Raw genomic sequence first — 22,611 nt, 5'->3', positions numbered from 1 at the left:
CTGGTACCTGCTGGTCAATATCAATACAAATTGAAATAAAATTGTAAAGAGTTTTACCCACATCTGTATGCTGCCACAACATTTCAACTTGACATGCTAGACACACTTTGAAGCACTTCAAAAAATATTTAACAACTGTAATTAATGTATGCAATATTTAAATTGTCAGTTTTGATTTAGATTTACGTTTAGCTCTAAGAGAGAGATTTAAAACGAAAATCTCACTTCATATGATGCTATGTCCTACTTCCATCTGAACCAAGTTAAAAAGCCCTGATCACAAAAACAGCTCCTTACCAGCCTGTTTAATGTCAAAATGCTTTCAGAATTGTTCTAGTTTGGCTTAACAATAGCTTCAAACACCCATGTATCCGAAAATACCCGGCCCCTTGGCTCAGGGTTGAGGGCCCACTAATGAGTGTAGAGGCCTGTGAGTAATTATGAACGTAGCAGTGGAGTAGAATGATAAAACAACTGAAAAACAAAGGTCCCTTCTCTGTTTACTATTCCCTAATTTGATTCCTAATTGAGCGTACATAACACAATGTTTACACCAAAATTCTCTGGCAAAGACAAGCCCCCATGGCACAATCGCTCAGCTGAACACAGCCATGCTCATCCCTTCGACAGTCTCGCAGAGAATGAGAGGCCTCTTCCATCTCCAACACCATCGCCGCACAGAAGTGTGGATGACATGTGTCCAACGTATAAACCAGTAATAAGCATCTGCGCCCTCCCATGCTGACACTGACATTTTCACACGTGGGAAATAGGCTGTCAAGCACCGCGGGAGGCCAAAGGTTAGCAGCAGAGTGGGCTTGGATGTGGATGACAAGAAAGAAAAGGAAAGCGTTTCGAAATCCAATAGTGAGTTTCAAGCTTATCCTTGGATTGCCGACTGCATCACAAATAACACGAGAGATGGACAGGTGAGCACAAGAGTGGAGAGGCGGTGTGAGACACGCGAGGTTATCGGTAGAAACTGCACCCTGTGATGGCGGTGACATCAACTACCACCAAAAAAAAACACCAGCTATATCATGACAATTACGTGTTCACTAGCAAGATGGTCCTCCAGCTGTACGGGCACATCCACCGCTCATCGCCCCTGCTGCTTTTATGCCTAATGGGAAGTAATGATAAAATGTTCTGCATCAAAAGAAAAAAAAAGCACAAATTATGTGTGAAGCGTGGGAGAGTAAAAGTGACCGGAATGAGGGAAACAGAGTGTGAGGAAGGGAGACACAGAGAAATGAGGGAAGCGAGAGCAAAAACAAAGTGAGAAAGCACTCAGGAGTACATCTTGTCACTCAAATTGTTGGTGGCAGAGGCCCACAATATGTGTGCTGTGAGAAGCAGCCATTTCTCATTGCATGATAAGTGATGGCCAAGCTATTATTTCTAAAGCTGACAATAGGGAATAAACAAAGGTGTATATTAAAAAAAACAAAACGGTATTTAAAGCAACTACGTTGTCTGTCCTGCCCTACACAGACAGTCCCATTCATGGTTCAGAAAGGGTGTGCTTTCATACATACAAAAACAACAATCCTCCTGACATCAGGCCCGGGCATGACCAGAAAATCTCAATGGATGAGTGACGTGCATGGAAACACAGCTTGCTTATACTGCATAAAAGCAAATGTGTTCATCAAATACATAGCGTGAATGAGCAGAGCTTGGCCCCATTTCTTGACACGCAACGCACCTGCAGTGGTGAAACCCTCCAAAGGCGGCCAGACGCATCTATATTCATGTCATATTTACACCTGCCTGACCTCTTCACAACCTTATCAGTACGCTATATCCCCTCCCAGACAAACAGACACACAGAAATGGTGTGTGTGATTGTGAACTGCAGGGTCCGTCCCACCTGTCCAAATGTGGACAGTGCTGACCTTTATCAGACAGCACTTGGTCAATATGCCTAGAACTATGATACTGCCACGTATGTGTTTGTCGGGTGTGAAATGTGTGTTTACGCGTGCTCGGATGTGTGACGTCCATATAGTTAGTTAGTTCGTTAGTTAGTTAATAGTTTACTTCAGGCAATGACTTTCAGACAACATGATTTCAACGCAGGTATCATTTACACAACAGTAACTGGACAGGTAACACATGTGCTTACATAGCCCATATAGAGTGGCTGAAAGGGAACCCCTCTGCACTGCATGAACATCGTAATGCATTGTTGGATTGAAGCAGACAGAAAGTTATTCATTAAGATGAAGAGTGAATGAAAGACAGTCACAGACTAGTGTTGAGGGATGACTAAGATTTGGACATTATAGAAAATAGCCATGAGATCAGCTGGAAGTTGGCAGTAAAAAGCGAAAACCTGTCCAACACACCATGTGGAAATCACAGTTCTATACATTTTTGGAATGTACGATCATATCAGTATCTTTAATATATCTTTACCATGTTTATCAGAGAAATGTAAATACATTTCAAAACATTCCCCAAATTTGACATTTTTTCTCTTTTATGGTAGTGTATCCACATTGTCTTTATTTCTGTACTGTGTTTCCCTCCAGTTAGGATCAGTTACAATGTTTGCATTCTCATTTGTTCCTTCCAGGAATTCACAAATATGGATACTTTTTTTGTGTTTGTTTATAGAACAGTGGGGTGGTTGCAGATAAAGTGTTTGGGTTGTAAATATCAATTTATGCATTTTGGATGTTAATCAAAAGCAAATCCATCATTTTGCTTTAAGTTTTTATGTGTCCGGCATTTCACAAAGATCTCAATTTCCAGAACTTTCATCAGAGAATGAGCTTTGCTGAGGTCGATCTGTGTCATGAATAAATGTCAGTAAAAGCACAGATTTAACCAGGAAGAGAAAAGTTCACCTGATTTTTAAGTTTAATTGTGAGCGTGTGTGTGTGGCTTACTTCAACTTCTAAGCGTCAAATCCCATGTTGGCTTTGTGATGTCGTGCACATTGAGAAAGACACCAACACTGTGTCCTGCAGAGAATTAAGGGGAGCACACAACATGACCAACGGGGAAACTGGATTAATTGTCTAAATGGCAGAAAGCCATTAGCATAATGGTGGGGTCTGACAAGGTACAAGAGCACACGTGTGTGTTTGTGTGTGCTTTAAGGAGAGGACAGTGTGGATCTGCAGGTTTAGAGTATGTATAAACTCTTCAAGTTCATAGCTTCATCTTTTCTCGTGCGATTTCTTCTAGAACAACTTTACTATTTTCACACGCGAAAAGGAGAAGAAGAAAGTTAACAAAACAAGGCTGTGCTTCAATTATGGAACATTCCATAATTGCACAACTGCACACAATACAACACTGTAGCACACTAGCTATAAATTCTGCATTTTTAAGACTGGTGTTAAATGCACCATTTACTGATGCAGTGATGATCTGGGTTAAATTGGACTAAAAGCATCTTGCTTGTTCACGTTTGGCACAACTGGAGCTTCACTCAAACTCACCAATAAACACCGTGCCATGCAGTGTGCACCACAACCCTGTAAATGAATCACCACAAATTGCATAAATGAATACGCTCACAGATGTATATGCGTGGCAGTTGCATAACGGCATAAACACGGTCAAGCAAATATTACATACACTGACATATATGCATGACTACACACTTACACATCCAAAGCACTGTGTAGAAAAGTCTGACACATCTCTGAAGATGCCATGTGTGTTGTCACATATTAACAGTTATGCACGCATCCCAGTTTGTCACAACATATACATACATTTTGCACGCAAATATGCAAAGAGTCTTCTCACTCTGCATGCATATATTCAGAGGGGAGCATCGCGTGTACAAAGTAGTAGGACACCCCTGGCTATACAAATGAACAGGCCAGCTTATCACACACACACCTTTAAAACACACCTTCTCTTCGCAGGACATATTGGATTAGGAGTGATTTTTTTTTCTTGGCTCCGTCTCAGAGGTGCTAGATTAAATGCCATTCCCACTTTACTACAGATGGCTCGAAAATAAATCATACTATCCATACACACACACAAAAATGCACTCAAACACACACACACACACATCCTCGCACATACAGCACACACACACACGCAAGCAAACAAACACACATAAATAGTGAGAAATGCTCGCACGAGGAGATATATAACATGTTGGCACACCCAAACACTAAAGCACCTGTACGGTCCAGCGCGTCTGCTCTTTGTATTTCAATCACTGAATCGATGGGTCTAAATTGATTGTAGCTGAGCAGGGGCCAGAGATGTTCCCCCTGGCTCACTGCCCTGGCCCTCTATTGATTAGATCTGAGAGAGCCAATTGCTTTCACACTGGATTAAGGTGTTCCGGGGCAGTGAGCACGGAGAGAGACAGAGTTAGAGAGAAAGAGAGCGGGGGAAAGAATAGGCTTTGGAGCCTGAGAGAGACACCAACAAAGCACCAAGATCAAGCCAACAACATTACTAATTAGTTAACAACCAATTTCTATGAGGAGGCTAGAGACGGGTTGAATCTGTGCACACACCAACATAAAACATGCACACACAAAGGCAAATCTGAACAGAAAACAGATTTTTTAATTGGATGCACATTCCATAGATATGCAAATATATATGCATACTCTTTAAAACAAATCGAGACATGCAACACGCACGTATGCCGTCAAATGTGTGCACACACGCACAGAGATGACACACATCTCTGTGTTGCAATCCCTCTGATCAGAGGGCACTAACACAGATCAAGGGTGTAATCTCATTCGACCCTGGAGCTAAGAAGCCCAGGGCAACAGTATTATACTTCAAAGCTTCACTCTCAGTTTGTTACACATTCCAGCTCCAAAGTCTTACGCACTGTAACCTGGAGGAATCAAACCAAACTTTACTATCAGCCAGCATCACAGGATCTCTCCTGACCCTGGATCAAATGATAAATAAACTGCGAGAAGTGGATAAATCTTTTTGTAGCTCTTTGAGTCTGCACTCATCTTCCTTTTTTTTCATATTTGTATTCCACTAGGGGCACTATTAGGCAGGACATCCTCTCAACACCCTGTCATTCTTCCTCTCCATGCAACAATTAGTCAGTTCTGTGAGAGGTTCAGATGTGGAAGAATGGGAAGGGAGGAACTGGGCAAAGGAGGGCCTCCGCCTCCAGCCAAAGACGAGGCCTTTTGTCTGGCTGAGGTCTGCCTCTCCAACCATTTCCACAATGGAGAGGCTTCCAATCCAGATTAGGGGCTTATGAAAATGAAGAACTGTGTGCTCTGAGACGGGGGCCAGCACAGGCAATGTGGACCCAGGTCACGAGAGCCAGAGAAAAGGCCCCTCGGTCTGAGTGCTCATGCGGGCGTTTCTTGGGGAGCAGCAGCCCTATTCACATGGCATTAGAGGTGTAAAAGCCTCACATTGACTGCGAAAGTCAGGCAAGCTCAGTCTGCATTTGGTTAATACCTCTATTGTCACACTCCCTCCATGACTGCTCTCCTAGCAGAACATGAGAGAAGCAGGACAGTAGTAGATAGGGATTTAAAGAGGCATAAAAGATGAGATAGAGAGGGAAAACAGGGATGGGAGAGAATAGGATTTACTGGCCCATTCATGCCGTGATGAGTGCACGAAGGGTGTGAAGCACATACACACACAGGCTTGTACACACATGCACGTAAAAACACGATAATATACTCGTAAAAAAAGCTGCTGTGTGTCCTGCTTGTGGTACATGACACTTGGCTGACGCAATAAACTTGGTGACGGTCAAGAAACTCAACGGCCGCACAAAAGCCAAAACACATAATGACAGGCCAACCAGAGTAGTCAGTAATATAAAGGTCAGTTTATAAGGGAGGAAGAGAGAAAGATACGGAGGGTGATAGAGAGAGAGAGGGAGAGGGAGAGAGAGAGAGAGAGAGAGAGAGAGAGAGGGGCAGCGATATTGTGAAATTGACTGAGTGTACAAGCATGTGTGCTTTTGTGTCCCTATCACTCTGTGTTTGGTTCATTCCCCAAAGGGTCTTATTATGCTTCGCACTGGCTCCAACACAAAAGCAGTGTCTTTGTATCTCGGCCCATCCAGCTCCCCTAGAGAACATTCTAGACACAGCAAATCCATTTGTTTGTCAGCTATAGCTGGACTAATCAGATATCATTCTCTTTGAGAGGCTTACCACTGTGCAGGCTGGGCTAGCACTACAGTGAAGCTGGCCCGGCACTAAGATAGCATCTCTGCTCTTTCAGGGACTTTTTCACATTTGTAAGCACTGTGCATAGACATCATAAAACAGTGTTAGTGGGTTAGTTATAAACGTATCTCTTGATAATCTTGCCAGTAGTACTATGACTACAAACTTCCTTTTGAAGGGCATTGTCAAAGTTACTGTAGAGTTGGTTTAGAACAGTTACATGTTAAATGCAAAAAATGCAAGCAAAATCAATCTGCAACTAAGACATGGGATCCTGTTAATAAAAGTGGCCATTTAAACCAAGCGTAGCAGCACTGTAAAGATGGGAACCAATGATAGATTGCACATCTGAACTTTGCACGGTATCAGTTGTTTTTAAACAAAGTGAGAGTCGTTAGTGAATGCAGGAGATACTGCTCCAGTAAACAAGCTTCTGGATGGTGAAATAATCCATATCTGTTAATTGCAATTCCACTTCCATTGGTTTGAGTCTCAAGGCAGCCTAATTTCCATTATCGGTGACACTAGTCTATACCTGTGCAAAATGCCACTGAAGTAATCTACAAAGCAGATCAGGACCAGAGTTCTACCAAAAACAAAGGCAACTCTAAAATTCTACCCTTCACATTTCATGTCTTTTTAGAAATGGGTTGCACGTTGTCCGTGCTACTGCAAATGTGTGCAAAGGTTACATGTGAACTGAGTTGTTTTTAATTCTGCTGATTTAATTAGTGAGGATTTAAATGTCAGGAAAGTGAAAGATACACACAAAATAACAGTATCGCAATTTGACATTTAATGTGCTGATACGTCTTCCATTTTGATTTAGAACCATCATATTCCGTTTGAAGCGTAGTGAGCTATGGTGCACCATGAGTCCAATCAATCCAACCACCTAACAACGGACACTGCACCATTCACTGCAATGTGTAGGAGGCACTCAACCTGTTGACAGACTCAGTTGCCACTCACCACAGAATTAAAGCATGATGGTTGTATGATAGGTTTTCATTGCAAAATACAGTCAAAAAATGGCTGTTTGAGGGCTTATCTGGATTTACTAGAGTCTGTGAAGCCATGCATACTACTATGAAGATTAAATTAATGTTGGTTTACCTCACCTTAACTGCACATGCACACACATAAAAATACACATGCGTAAGAAGCATCACATAGCTTTAACTCCAAGTGTGCCTATGCTAATTTTCATTCTGGGAAACAAGCTGCAGCCCCCAGCCAGTGTGGGAACTTGGTAAACAAACGGTGGACAAAGCAGAAAGTGCTCAAAGAGGATTACCAACCAGCACTCTTTCTCTCTTTTCGTTCACAGCCACATGCACACACGCCCACATAAACAACATTTTGCTTTAAAAATTCAAAATTCACACTATGCCTTCCCCAGTAGCAGGAGTTCTTTGGCACGAGGTGAGACAGCGAAGCCAAGATCAATAATTTGTCACAGAGACGTGTCTGCCAGATTGAGCTTCATGGGCCCTTTCTGTTGGTCTGAAAAGAGACATTTCCTTTGGTTTCTGCACAGCCACATGCCTTGACCCCGAAAAGTACAGGCTGTGTTAACTGTCAACGAAAACATGCAATTACACGCACACAATGACATAGTGCAACGCAGATTATGGGAGTTGTCTAATTGCCGGATAATTGCAGATTGTGAATACTTTGAGGTCGTGTTTGATATGACCTGCCCAGTTACAGGGAGCTGGATTGGTTTAGGATAATGCATGGTGTCATAACATAAATTACACAGATGTAATTTTCACGTGTTTTTAATCACAGATACTTCGGGAGCATTTACAAGTGGTACTGTAATGCTGTTTGCTTTAAGTGTGTGGGAATTAAGGCAAACATGACTGAGTTATGAAATTGGACACGCAAAGTTCAGCGATGGTGATGGAAATTGTGTGTCTGAGGGTGTGTACACGTGTGCACATGTTGATGTCTGTAGATTTGTGCATTTTGCATGCAGGATTCCCACAAACCAGAACAAACATCCTGCGAGCTTTTACCCAAAGTCCAGAGATTTGAAGCTTTGCACTGAGTTCAAGCACTGATGCAGGCTAACAGAATGAACAAAAAGCATGGAAGACATGCATGGATGAGTCAAGGATACACTCACTGCAAAAACTAGGGAATATAATGTGCGTTTCCCCAAGTAATATTAAAACATGGGCCTGCAACTTAAAGACTGAAAAGAGGCTGGAAAAGGCCTATGAGACAATAAATGCACAGTCTGTTACTTTTTTCATCGTTTTTGTGTGCTGCCACCCCAACAAAATCAAATAAAAGTTTGTTGGACATTTAAAATGAACTTTTCCCAAAATATCTCTGTTTTACTCTTACAAAACAAGTCACACTCCTTGTCAAATGTTTCCAATTTTCACTACTTTCTTCTCAAGTAGTAGTCTCTAGAAAGGGACTGGAAGAGGCAAAATATGTCAAAACTAGACAAATAAAACCAAAAAAATATGTGCAATTTGGACTACAAGCCACCAGACAAGTGAGAAAATATACATAAATTGGCTAAACTGACTCTCTAATAAACTTTAGAAACAGAAAATATGGACCTTGTTCCAGCCTGATACTTATCCTGCCACATTCCTTCTGGCTTTGTTGTGTAGTTGTCACTGCAGGTAGAATGAACAGAGGTATATTGGCCCGACCATTATTGCAATTCAATTCTAATTAGATCGTCAGTCCACAAGTTCCACAGCATAACCTTGACTAATCCACATCCATCATTGTGCAGCTGATAACCTCCAGGAAGAGATGAGACAATTTTCTCGAATTGAAATGTGTCCCTCTGCCATCAAACCAAACAGACCTGGCTGTTTTATTAGCGGGACAGTGAATATTGATGGACACTGATGAGAGGAGAAGGAGAATCAACAAATGAGGGGAGACGGAGATGGGGAATGTTTGTAATACCTAAACCGCTCTGCGGAGAGCCTCACCATGTCATCTCATTACTGCCTGCTGGAGCACACTCCAGAGGGGGAAGAAGAAAGGAGGAGTTGAGAAGGGAGAAAAGTTAAAGAAGAGTGAAGACAGTTTTCTACGTGCTGTCCGAACTGACAATTCTCCTGACATTTAACTTTGGATGTCTTGTGAAGACCGCATAGAGACAGAAACAGATACTTTTCCACCGTATTATTACTCCGCCAAGGAAAGCGATGGAGTTGTATGACGATGGCCGTTGGTTTGTCTGTCTCTCCGTTTGCAACATTACTCATAAAAAGATTGACGAATTTGGATGAAATTTTCAGGGAAGGTCGGAAATGACAATCACCAAGTGATTAGATTTTGGCAGTGATGAGGCTTATAGTCTGGATCCATGGATTTGTGAAGGATTTCCGTAGTATTGTGAGATCGCGGCACAGCATCACTGTAACTATGACTACAAGTGAACATTACATCAGCTGCCTGGTGACAATCACATGATTGTGGTCCTACTACAAATGAACAGAGGCGGACTTATCGGGACTTATCCATCAGGGCAGATACAAGGAACAACTGATTAAATTGTGGGGGTGTTTCCGAGTCCCATCAATTCCCGCTGCCCACTACATATTTAGGTCATGTGGTTCGGTATCCGTACATAACATACATATGCATAATACATGCCTATGCTTTGCACAAGGTCATTTTGTTAGTGGGTACATCTATATTAATCCTTTGATGCACAACAGGAGTCAAGGGACACCCATTATCCATTCAATATGGGTCATTTTTGACCCATGTTGTACATCACAGGGTGAAGTGGCTGTATTCTATGTTGTTGTGATTTCTGATCATCAGTAACTAATAAAAAACAAAAGCTGCATTTATTTAAAAATGCAGCATTTCTGACAATGTCATATGGGAGAATAAACAGTCTTGGCAAAGTATTGTGCTCTCTGAGTGCTTTTGTAGTTGAAGATGTATTCGTTTTGTTTTTTTGAGATGTCAAATCGCAATTTAAAAGTTGAGTTATGTGATTGATGGGGGTCACGGCAGGGGTGGAGGGCTGAAGTGGAGCCCCTTGTACCGCAGAGCTTTTGTGTCTTGCCAGTGAGGGTGACATAGGCAAATTAAGCAGAATCCCAGCCATCTGGTGAATGTTAGGGGTCTTTTGTCTCCCAGTGTCCCTCTGACTGGCCTCAACACCACAGTGTCCCCATCACTGAATGAGGATGGAGAGGAGAGGAGAGGAGAGGAGAGGAGAGGAGAGGAGAGGAGAGGAGAGGAGAGGAGAGGAGAGGAGAGGAGAGGAGAGGAGAGGAGAGGAGAGGAGAGGAGAGGAGAGGAGAGGAGAGGAGAGGAGAGGAGAGGAGAGGAGAGGGGAGGGGAGGGGAGGGGAGGGGAGGAGAGGAGAGGGGAGGGGAGGGGAGGGGAGGGGAGGGGAGGGGAGGGGAGGGGAGGGGAGGGGAGGGGAGGGGAGAGGGTTAATATGAGGACTGAGTCTGAAGTGGAGGAAGAGAACTGAAAGGGATTTAGCGAGGCACGTTGGAAGAGAAGTTAGATCAAAGTAGGAACCTTCTTGGAAAAAGTTCCTGTGTAGCAAGTAAAGGAAACACCATGTGAGAGATGCCAATAAAAGCCTCCGAAAAAGCCCACTGACCAAGCACACGGCCTGAAAGGAACTGAAGGTTGGAGAACTAGACAAAGAAAAAAATGCAGCTGAGAGGAAATATAGAGGGAGTGAAAAATAATAGGAGTAGGAGTATATATCCCACCATGGGAGATAAGAACAGCTCTGTTTGTGGTGGGTATTTCCATTACGTGTGAACAAAATCTCTGGATTCCCCTCGCATCATTAGAGACTGACTCAGTCATTGCAGTGAGAGCAGCGCATCTGTGTTTGGGGTCATTATAAACACTCTGTTTGGGCCTTAAATTCAAAGAGTCTTTGTTTGGGTCACGCTCTTTCACCACTGCTCTCTGCCATCCCACTATTCAGCCTATTGAGAGCCATGGAAACAAGAAGTCTTTCACCCTCTCCTCTTTCTTATAGCTTTTCTCTGTCTCTTCCTCCCACTACTCCATTTTGTCCTCATCACTCTGGTCCTCTCTGCCATAAGACTAATAGGAACAGGAAGAGTCAGATGCCTACTTAATTGGGCTTCAAGGTGACTTAGCAGACGTCAGGGTGTGTGTGTTTTCTTGTGTATTGGTGAGCACACATGGATGGTTCTCTGCAAATGAAGTAAACTCTGTGGAACAGAAGTAGACAAGGCCAAATGGGCCGGAATTGGCTCTAATAGGTTACCGGGCCTTTGTGGGTCCTATCTGTCAGATCCTTTACGCTCAGATAAGACATATAAAGAGGCAATAAAAGCTGGAGCCGAAAACTAAAACCAAAGTTTAGAGTACGTGGCCTCCAAAGATAAACTTTAAAGCTTTGAATAAACTGAAATTGGCTGCAGATATTAAGTGCTTGCATGAATTTCTACTAGTTGGATTTGAAAGAATTCTTACCTTATGATAGATTCCCTATTCTCACTGATACGGAGATATAACCCAGCTAGTTCATGTCCATGGCAATGAACTCTACACATTAGGATTTATAAGGTTTAAGGCTAGGGTCAATTGATGTGATAAATGTGGCGGGATCACTACATTTAACACTTGAAGAATGCACACATGGAAGACGTAATATGTTTTTGTGAGAGTGTGTGTGCCTGAGCCCCGCGATGGCAGCCATTAGACAGGAATAAGGCAGCCATGATGAATCGGCACTTAGCCCAGGGAAGCGCACTTGCTCAATGGGCTGTGAATCTCCTGCTGCCACTGTCAGCCTGCAGAATGTTAAATAAAGTTATTTGAATATTTGTAATATTAATGTGCCGGCATGTCAAAAGCCCGCTGGAGGATAACGGGGAGAGAAAATACAAGAGGTTTCATACTGCCATGTTGGCTTATAGGAGTGAGCGGCTGAGGAATTACGTAAATACCCGACTAAGTAAGGACATAATCGCTCAGATTGTATAACATTATAGATTGATGGATGGGTGAACTGTGGACTGACAGGAGAAAAAAACTATTAAAAAGTAATCAAATTTCTGATTGTCCCACTATGTTTATTTCCAATCTACGTTCACTTCTAAACAATCTGTAGCTGAAACAATGCTCCTTTCATTCCAATTCCGTCAGCATCCTCTGTTCACATTCCAGTCTCCAAGTCTGCACAGGTAAGAAGACTCTGACTAGTTATGTGGTTTGCATAGGAATGGCCCACTGAGGTAAAAAAGAAGCATTAAGCTTCAGGCATGGTCAACCAATTACATAAGACAAAATAAAGTAGATCGCCTCATAAAAGACTCCCAGGTTTATAGACTCCAGGCAGGTATTTATCAGCGCAAAGAAAATTTACTTCCCCACAGGAAGAAAAAAAAGTGTGAAGAATAAGTTTGGAATTGCTTTTCATAGTGTGTCATTTAGGCCTGTTTTGTGTGAAGCAATTTATGCCACATCCTTCACTTTTAAAAGCTTCAGCATCAGAATAATTAGCTTACCAAGGGAGTTTTAATTACTTCATATATGAGAATACAAGGAACATTAAAATGATCAATGATTATATCAGGTTAAAAAAAAACAGGTGATGTAAAGCATAAACGAAATCAAGGCGTTTATATCAATCACTCAGCTGGAGACAGCGACAACAATTATGAGACGGTTCCGTAAAACCGTCGAAATCAGGTCTCTCGTAGATACTTGAGTCGAGCAGGACACGCACACAAGACAAGCTTTGTGTTGGTGGAGGTAGTGGGGTGCTATTTGGAGTGTCTCTGCTCGATTTAACAGGGAGGTGATAAAATATTTAGCAGATTGCTTACATAGCCGAGGGGGGAGAGAGTGAGGAAGAGAGAAAGAGGGAGAGGAGAGGGAGAAAGAGAGAGAGAGAGTTAGAGAAGGAGAGGGGGATACCCAAATGGTTTGTGTGGGAGCTGGGGAGCTGGTAATGAGGATGGCGTGCTGGCATCATCGTTACAGAGCACAACAACTCTACATGGTCTCTCTGCCCAAATGACAGCAGGTCGCACACAAACACACCGCGCTACCTGTCACTAATTAAAACATATAGATTAGAGAAAGTGCAATCAGGTACTGGGAGGCTAATACACACAAACAAAAATGCACTAAGACCGGCACACAAGCAATGAGAGCTATTTTTGCTGTCATACAAAGGACTTTTAAATTAAAGACAAATGATTAATTTGCCAATTAAAAGCAACATTTGTCATTTCACAGCGACATATTCAAAACTGTGGCCTTACCAGATGTGCACAGCAGATCTGCAGCTACTGCATGTTTTGCCACGTGAGGTAAAAACTGACATATATAGGAGCAGGTAGAACGAATGTGCTACTGCTTTGTTCTCACAATATGCTGAAGCACATTATTTTGTCATTAGCTGCCCAAGTAAATGTTTATGTAGCTAATGTTTATGTCCTCTCTACAACTAATCATAAGTGCACATAATGGAGGATTTTCATTTACTCAGCATCATGTATACGCTTCACGTGAAGTTAGTTAAGTGATTTTGTTCTCCCACGCTGATTGGTTGGGGTTCGTTTTGTTTTTCTAGCTGTGGAGGAATTTATTCCGAGCAATGCTGCTGCTACTATTGTATGCAATATTTATTTATATATACATACATACACTATGTAAGAAATTGCTGAATCGTTTACTCTGGTTCAAAACAAGTCATTTTCTCTCATTTTGAGTGTCCCTATGTGTCACTAAGTAACAGACTGCCTTCCCTCTACGATGCAATACTTTTCCTTCATGCTGCCCGCAACGAAGGGAATTATGTCAGCATGGAACTACATGCTCTCATATTCTTTTTGTTCCTGGTCCTGCTACTTCATCTGTAATGGGCAATTACTTCAGACCCGATGCTGAGGCCATGCTACTGCTCCAACCCCCAATTGATTGGTTGCCCATAGTACTCAGCTTCCACAAGCACTTTAAGGTTAAATTTCCTTGTTTAAATAATGGATTACAAGTCCATGAAAAGAGAATGCATGGAAAATAAAAGGTTGAGATGGCTGGTATAGGAGAGAACGCTCAGTGGAGACGAGGGAGGAACACATTTTATACAAGTCTCCAGAGAGAGGGCAAGTTATGAGTGAGTGAAAAGTTTTTGTGTTGTCCTGAGGATTAAGGTCAACCAGCATGGCATTTTACAGGTGTATACAGCAAAGCTACGCACTAGCAAAGTTACTCTCCATGGGTTGTTTTTCATACCTCTAAGAGGTTCATTTTAATCAGAAGGTTGGACATGTCAAACTTAACTCAGCAGGAAGTCCACTTGGTACATGTCCTTCAGCAAGTAGTCAATGTGATTAGTGTAAATATGCTGTTCCTCACCTCCTCTATTCAAAGAGTCTTACTAGTAAAGTGTCTACTGGAAGACTGGCTGTATGTGCACATGCCCATGTGTGTTCGTGGTTTTTACAGCATTGCTAACCACAATAATCTTCCCTGAAATACTCACAAATACCATAGTCTGTAATTACTGAGCTGTGAGTGTGTACAAGGTTGACATAAATAACGGAGAGAACAAAAGGAAATTCTGTTGAGAAAATATCAACAGTAAGAAAAAAAAAACATCGATCAGCATCAAGCAAGTTGGCAAAAGAAATATTAAATAAATCTGTTGAAGCCTGCAGTTTGGTTTACATTAGAGGACAGGCAAGGTTACTTGACTCATTTGAGATGGAATTCCTGTACTGAACTTTACCTTGCATTTCTAACCTTTAAAGAACATTTAACATACTGTACCTTAATGAATAGCTACATGGAAACAGGACATTCAGTGTCATAATTCTTAGATTTGAATTCTCTGTTTGATTTTTAAGCATCTCATTTGACAGAACCTTGTCGTAAAGCTTTAAAACCTTTCAGGTTCTTGTCACATTTTGAACGGAAACACATTGTACTTATCCTAGTATACTGTGCCCAAACAAACAAAGATTCCGTCTAATCTATATAGCATATACACACGTGGACAAAATTGTTGGTACCCCTCAGTTAAAGAAGGAAAAACCCACAATTCTCACTGAAATCACTTGAAACTCACAAAAGTAACAATAAATAAAAATTTATTGAAAATTAAATAATCAAAAACAGCCATTACTTTTGAATTGTTGATTAACATAATTATTTAAAAAAAACAAACTAATGAAATAGGCCTGGACAAAAATGATGGTACCTCTATAAAAGATTGAAAACTATTTGACCAGAGTGACATGATTAACTCAGGTGTGTCATTTAATTGACATCACAGGTGTTTCCAAACTCATAATCAGTCAGTCTGCCTATTTAAAGGGAGACAAGTAGTCACCCTGCTGTTTGGTGAAAAGGTGTGTACCACACTGAACATGGACAACAGAAAGCGAAGGAGAGAATTGTCCCAGGACATCCGGAAAAAAATTATAGACAAACATCTTAAAGGTAAAGGCTATAAGACCATCTCTAAACAGCTTGAAGTTCCTGTGACAACAGTGGCTCATATTATTCAGAAGTTCAAGACCCACGGGACAGTAGCCAACCTCCCTGGACGTGGCCGCAAGAGGAAAATTGATGACAAATTGAAGAGACGGATCGTTGGAATTGTATCCAAACAGCCCAGAGCAACCTCCAAAGAAATTAAAGGTGAACTCCAAGGCCAAGGTACATCAGTGTCAGATCGCACCATTCGTCGTTGTTTGAGCCAAAGTGGACTTCATGGGAGACGACCAAGGAGGACACCACTGCTGAAAAAAACTCATAAAAAAGCCAGACTGGAATTTGCAAAAATGCATGTTGACAAGCCACAAAGCTTCTGGGAGAATGTCCTTTGGACAGATGAGACCAAACTGGAGCTTTTTGGTAAGGCACATCAACTCTATGTTCATAGACTCAAAAACCAAGCATACGAAGAAAAGAACACTGTCCCTACGGTGAAACATGGAGGAGGCTCAGTAATGTTTTGGGGCTGCTTTGCTGCATCTGGCACAGGGTGTCTTGAAAGTGTGCAAGGTACGATGAAATCTGAAGACTATCAAGGCATTCTGGAGAGAAATGTGCTGCCTAGTGTCAGAAAGCTTGGTCTCAGTCGCAGGTCATGGGTCTTCCAACAGGACAACGATCCAAAACACACAGCCAAAAACACCCAAGAATGACTGAGAGAAAAGCGTTGGACTATTCTAAAGTGGCCTTCTATGAGCCCAGATCTGAATCCCATTGAACATATGTGGAAGGAGCTGAAACATGCCATTTGGAGAAGACACCCATCAAACCTGAGACAACTGGAGCTGTTTGCTCATGAGGAGTGGGCCAAAATACCTGTTGACAGCTGCAGAACGCTCATTGACAAATACAGAAATCGTTTAATTGCAGTGATTGCCTCAAAAGGTTGTGCAACAAAATATTAAGTTATGGGTACCATCATTTTTGTCCAGCCCTATTTCATTAGTTTGTTTTTTTAAATAATTATGTTAATCAACAATTCAAAAGTGATGGCTGATTTTGATTATTTAATTTTCAATAAATTTTTATTTATTGTTACTTTTGTGAGTTTCAAGTGATTTCAGTGAGAATTGTGGGTTTTTCCTTCTTTAACTGAGGGGTACCAACAATTTTGTCCACGTGTGTATATGGCTGACATAAGAATAAATAAGGACAAAGACGTAGATGTATGTGAGACAGCTTGGTTAAACAAGCCATGAAAAACAGGGATAATGAATTAATATGAAAAAGACGAAAATTGGGTAGCTGGTGGCCTTAATTATAAACTGTAAAAATGTGAAAGCAAAACTTTTTAATATCTTATCAAAAGCTCAAAACATGTTCTTTTTTGGCCGAATTATGATGCTGACTATGTGAAAATATGATGTAAAGTGAAAACTTAGTAACAGCCTCACTAAAGGCAACCAACTTTTGCCTTTTCCTTTTCATTTGAAAGTCACTCCATCTTAGCCATAGACTGCGTGTGTTTGTTCAGGTGTGTGTGGGTGTGTTCTGAGCAGGACATAGAGCAATGGGAGAAGGATACAGTAGACGCAGTCCCACACAGTGTGCTTTGTAGATATGTGGCACTCTCATATCTGTTTATTGATCAGAGCAGATGTGCGTCAATCAATCTTATCTGTGCTCCACACACTCTCCAACTAACCTCCAGAGGCAGGCCAACCAATACCGCACCACACTGAGAGCCCCAAGCCACTCACATTATCGTCAGACACCTTGAGCAAATTTTCTGTTTGTATGTGTGTGAGTGTGTCGGAATAAAAAGGTGCGGAGCATAAAGGTGCATTGGAGGACGCATGGAAAGAGGGAGCTGGTGACAGCTTGAACTGAAAACCCACAATAACCTTCCCTTTAGGTCTGGATTATTATCTGTTCCTTAGAACTTAGCCTTCAGCACATCATACTGAGGCAGAATCAAACCTCCTGCCATCTGTAAAGCATGTCGTACAAAAGGCGGGCATGCGCCGCAGATTACGATGCAATGCTAATGTGCCTTTTTAGTACTCTGGAGGTAGATGTGATCAAGGAGAAGGTATGGCACATCATGCTCAGCAAAATGCATAAAACACTATCAATTCAGCCCTTCCAATGATGCGGAAAGTCTGTGATCCGAGATACGCTGATGCCTTGTTATCTGCAAGCCGAAAATAGAACAAATCCAACTGTCTAGCATGAATTGATCTGTTCTATTATGAGTGTCGTTTTAAAAGTAGGTGACTAATGAAAGGCAAAGAACTTGTAAGTAGGTTGCTTTTAGCAGAGGTAACACACACACACACTTAGCAACTTACAGATTTTTTTTTGTTGAGAAATGCATCTAGTTCATTACTTACCTCGGCAGACATTGCCATTGTCAGGTTCAAAGCCAGCTTTGCACGTGCAGCTACCAATAGGAACCATCCACTCTCCATCTCCGTTGCAGTAGAGCTTTATGGGGACGTCTACTTCCTCTGAGTTGGGGATGCAGATGCCTCTGGCAATGACCAAAGAGGTGCTTTCAGCCCCCGTCATGGTCTCTGGAAAGATTGCAAAGTTCTGAACCACACTTGGGCACTTCTTATAAAATACCCTGACTGACAGCAGAGACATGCAGGCTCCATAGTCCTGAAAGGCCAGGTAAAAGCCATTTCTAGACAGCGGGCCGAAGCTTCGCACTTCTGTGTTGACCTTCATCAGGCGTCCACCAAAGTCCACCTGAGAGAAGCTTTCATCAGCAGCAATGGTGTCCACCTTGAGGTAAGGGGCCTCCATCCAGAAGGCCGTGCCTTTGGTGGCAATGACGGCATCAGTTTCATAGTAGTAGAGATTAAACGTCTCCTTGCAGGACCCGGGGACGTTTGGGATGGAGCTGCAGTCGCGCACGGTGAAGCGGATCTCCACGTAGATGCGCTGTGCTCCGCGGCGATCGATGAAGGTGGTGAGGAGCCAGTTGTTTTGACTGGGCTCAAAGACGTTACACACCTGGTAGGTCCGGATGGTGTTGAGGTTTTCATCATAGCCGCTCACCTCCTCCCACTATGGAAAGAGAAGGAGAGAGAAGAGGGAGAGAGGATGATTAGCAATCATCGGTGATAAGGATGCGGGGGTTTCTCATTTTTTTGATAGAGAATGTTAATATTGGCAGAGCCTCAGAATTTGTACACATATCACTAACCTCCCCAAGGAACTGAAATTATGTCTTTTTCCTAGATTACCAAAATGGCATCAGCCTGTGGAGCTGTGTAGTTTATTCATCCATGGAGAATACACAAATGCGCTTCTATTTTGGAATAATAAACAATTCCTTAAGTGCAGCAACAGCAAAATGCCACTTTATCGTCTTGTTCTCTAAATACGCTCACAGCTGTAGTATGTGTACTCCCACTGTATAAGCACAAACTGAGTAATTACTTTGGATGTAATGCTATTTGCAATCTATGCCAAGTGTTGCTGGGCACCGAGTTGATGCATTACAAAATACGGTGTGTAACAAATTCAAGATTATGCACTACTGAATTACAATTAGACAGGCAAGGACTCCGTGGCAGCCAAGAGGCAGCGTGATGGAAAGGCATTTGTGTGCAGGCCATAGTGAAATACAGCGCAGGCCATTTCTTCCAGGTGTGACCCAGAAAGTGTGTTGGATGATCATGAGATGCCCTTCGGGGAAATAACTCAGCGTATCCAATCACGACAAAAATGTGCCATTAACATTTAGCTGGAATCACTGAGAATAGGGAGGATATTTATTTATTTATTCTAATTTTACTTTCCCCCTCAAGCATCCCAAAAAAAATCTTGCCTTTTAGAAGAAAACTTCTGAAAATTTTTCAATATTGAATTTGAAAAATATTTTTATGAAGGATGTGCTATTGTCTTGCATAACGCAGCAGAGCACACAAGGATAGAGAAAATAAAACATAAAGGCTGCATGCGATGTGACAGTCACATAAAAGCCCAACTAACTTGAAGTGAATATTCTATAGAAAAGAGAGGATTATCTGAAACAATTTTGAGACTTCTTTTTGCCTCAGATCACTTCCACTGTCTGTAATAACACCATCCTTTATGCTCCTATTTGAAGCAACAGCTTGGCTCTGAGATTTATTTCTCCAAATTCCCCAACACCAATGATCCAAACAGCTGTAGGCGAGGAGAAGTTAATGAGGTCTATAGTGGACTGAGTGGGCCTCCAGTCAGTTCATGTTTCTTGTGTGCATATATCTCCTGGTGCTTCCCACTTCTTCTGACCTTTAAAGCCCTAGCTGTTCAATCAGGCTTAATGGAGAGGGGAAGATATCAGCTCTCCATACATAGCCCCAGCAACCAGTCAAATGATGTAAAAGATTCAGAGGTCTTGCTAGATGACTGCATAGTTTTTTGCTCTGTTTAGTTTTTTTTTTTTAAAGATGTATTTTTGGACAACAAAATGCAGAAGAGAGAGCAGGGGAATGACACACAGCACAGCTTCACGCCAAAATGCATAATAGCTATGGCAATCCGCAGTGTGAAACCTATTATTTTCACACAAAAGGCAGTAAACTGTGAGATGCTTATGTTTCCAGGGGCTATTCTTGTGGCGGAAATTGTCACCCTAGCAATCTAGAAAACAACCAGAGCGTATCTTAACCCAAACCACAAAATTTTTTACTCAACTTAACCAAGGGATTTTGGTGCCTAAACCTCACCAAGGAGTTAGCAGCATGAACCAAAGCAAACAGTGACTGAAAAACGACATAAAAAGTGACAAAAACTACATCAAACTGCAACAGAATGGCCCTAGCCCATACTGCGGCTCCTGGATTTGGATAATGCCACCACCAACCTGCCAACTTCCTCATAAGTCATGTGATGAGAAACTTATGAGTCCCATAACGTGGATGCAGGAACACAATTTTAGAGCCTCTATTGTGCACCTAATGCGCTTTGCACAGTGGACAAATGCAGCTTTAACACACTTTGGGAAAAGATAGTTGCAATCTGGGATATGCAATTTGCTGCCCATGTAATGTGCCTTTTACCACTCAGCTACTGGGTCAACACCATAAAACGATGTGAGACAAGATATACAGAGTCAATACGGGCCATCAAATCTGTTGTTTGAAACTACACAAAGCCAATACAGATGAGAAACCTATTTGAAGCCTGGAAAGAACGGAAATATTTGGGGAAAAACGACAAGATCTGGATCCCGTGAGGGCATCTGAATGCAGTGACACTGCTGACATGATAAATGAGTTTACAGAAATCTGAGGTGCAAATTAAAGCCTTTTTTCACTGCTGCTCCCCTTGTGCCCACTTCACTCCACTCTTCTCTCCCTCTTTTCTCTTCTCTCGTCTCTGCTCCGTAATGACCATTCATCAGCATTACAGGAACCTGTCCCTTTCAGCACTGCCTGTTCATTAATACAGCCAGCCCTAGGCTTCTCTGCACCCGTCTGCTCCAGTCTAGGAGGGGGTCCTCACCGCCTCTCGTCTAGCCAAATGACCACCATCTTTCACGCCAGAGAGGGGCCCGAGGCGTCCCCGATAATGCCCGTCCAGAATCTGTCCAGAAATTCATTGGCTCATGTAATAATGAGCTACAATTTTTTTATTTCCTCCTCAGTAGATACTCAGTGTCACCATTGTGTCAAAGACAAAAGAAAACTATTACAGGTGCATCAGTTACTTAGCAGAAATCAAACTTTGCTACATGATTTTTCTCATTCTTCCAGCGCTTTGTATTCGCATGCTGTCAACGCTGGTGTGTGTGTGTATGCGTTCTGAGAAGGTGCTGTTTATAATTTGATGGTTTACCGACCACGTATTGATTTGCTAACTGTTGTTTTGCTGCTGAAAGCTTGGGGCTACATGCAACATTTCTGCTTGTGCAGGTTCCAAGCATTTGATTACTGTAAGTATTAACAGTGCATTCATTCTTCTTCGTCTTTATTGTTTCCAAACCATTTAAACACATGTGAGACAAGCATTTAGAAGGCAAGGACAGTATTTACGTAAGCAGCACATGGCCTCATCACATCAGAACTGTGACTAGGCTGTATTTCTATTTCTTTGCCTTTTTCCCCCAGACCTTTTACATCATTTAAACGGAATCTATCTCATGCATCACTCCATGGCATCTCTCTGACCTTGCCAGAGAAGAAAGAAATCAGAATCACCTGTCACCTTAGTGATAATGGAATTTCTTGGTCTTTGCATCCATTTCTTCCTTTAAAATTTGTGTATAATGTAGCACTTGCAATGGAAATATGCTACCATTAGGTGGGCTAGGCTATGGAAAAGTTCAGCTCTGGGAGCTGTGTGAAGATTAATGAAGATGAGGCACACAGAAATTATGTTACCGGTAATGTATATAAAAAATAATCACAGAAAATACTTGAATGCATCAAGGTAGAACAATGACCAAAATAAATAAAACAAAACAATAACAGAAAATCAGGAAAAAAAATCAAACATTCACCTGCCATTCAAACAATTCAATTAGAATGCAGCAGCTTCACTTTAAACAATTTAAAGTGACAACGTGCCAGATTCCATGTCAATAATGCAACGACAGTTCTTAATTCAGATGAGTGTGTTTCCACTATTGCTAATGAGGTGCTTATCAAACTAACTGATCCATGAAGCAAGTCAAAACAAGTCTAAACAAATCTAAACAAGTCCTACCACACCACTGGGGAAGGGATGAAGCTGTGAGGTTTGAGGCTTGCCAATGAGTGGGGTGGGTGAAGGGGTGAATCTTGTCAGCTGTTTAAAGTTTGTTCCAGGGTAGCTCACCATCAGCTCAAATCATCCATTGAAGCCTAACCTGTTCAGCACACAGCCTTCATTATTATCATCAGCCATAACAATCATATCTGCCATTAGTTTCTCACCAACATTCAGCACAGTGTTGGTTCAGGTGGCAGGCATCCAGAAATCCAAAAGCAGTTGAAGGCCTGTTAGCATTAGCATATCAACC

At 42.0% G+C, this 22,611-nt stretch overlaps 1 protein-coding gene across 2 annotated transcripts in view; it reads right to left on the bottom strand.

Moving 5' to 3' along the window:
- LOC110951754 (ephrin type-B receptor 1-B) overlaps window positions 1-22,611 on the bottom strand; it is a 162,967-nt gene that overhangs the window by 72,874 nt on the left and 67,482 nt on the right. For both annotated transcript variants that reach the window (XM_022194981.2, XM_022194982.2), the window contains exon 3: window positions 18,002-18,683. In XM_022194981.2, the coding sequence (XP_022050673.2) occupies window positions 18,002-18,683 (682 nt within the window). The remainder of the gene's footprint in view (window positions 1-18,001; window positions 18,684-22,611) is intronic.

Source organism: Acanthochromis polyacanthus, chromosome 9 (assembly GCF_021347895.1).
Source record: "Acanthochromis polyacanthus isolate Apoly-LR-REF ecotype Palm Island chromosome 9, KAUST_Apoly_ChrSc, whole genome shotgun sequence".
Lineage (NCBI taxonomy): Eukaryota > Metazoa > Chordata > Actinopteri > Pomacentridae > Acanthochromis > Acanthochromis polyacanthus.
The sequence above is the reverse complement of the archived record's forward strand: the minus strand, read 5'-3'. Positions and strand labels throughout refer to the sequence as shown.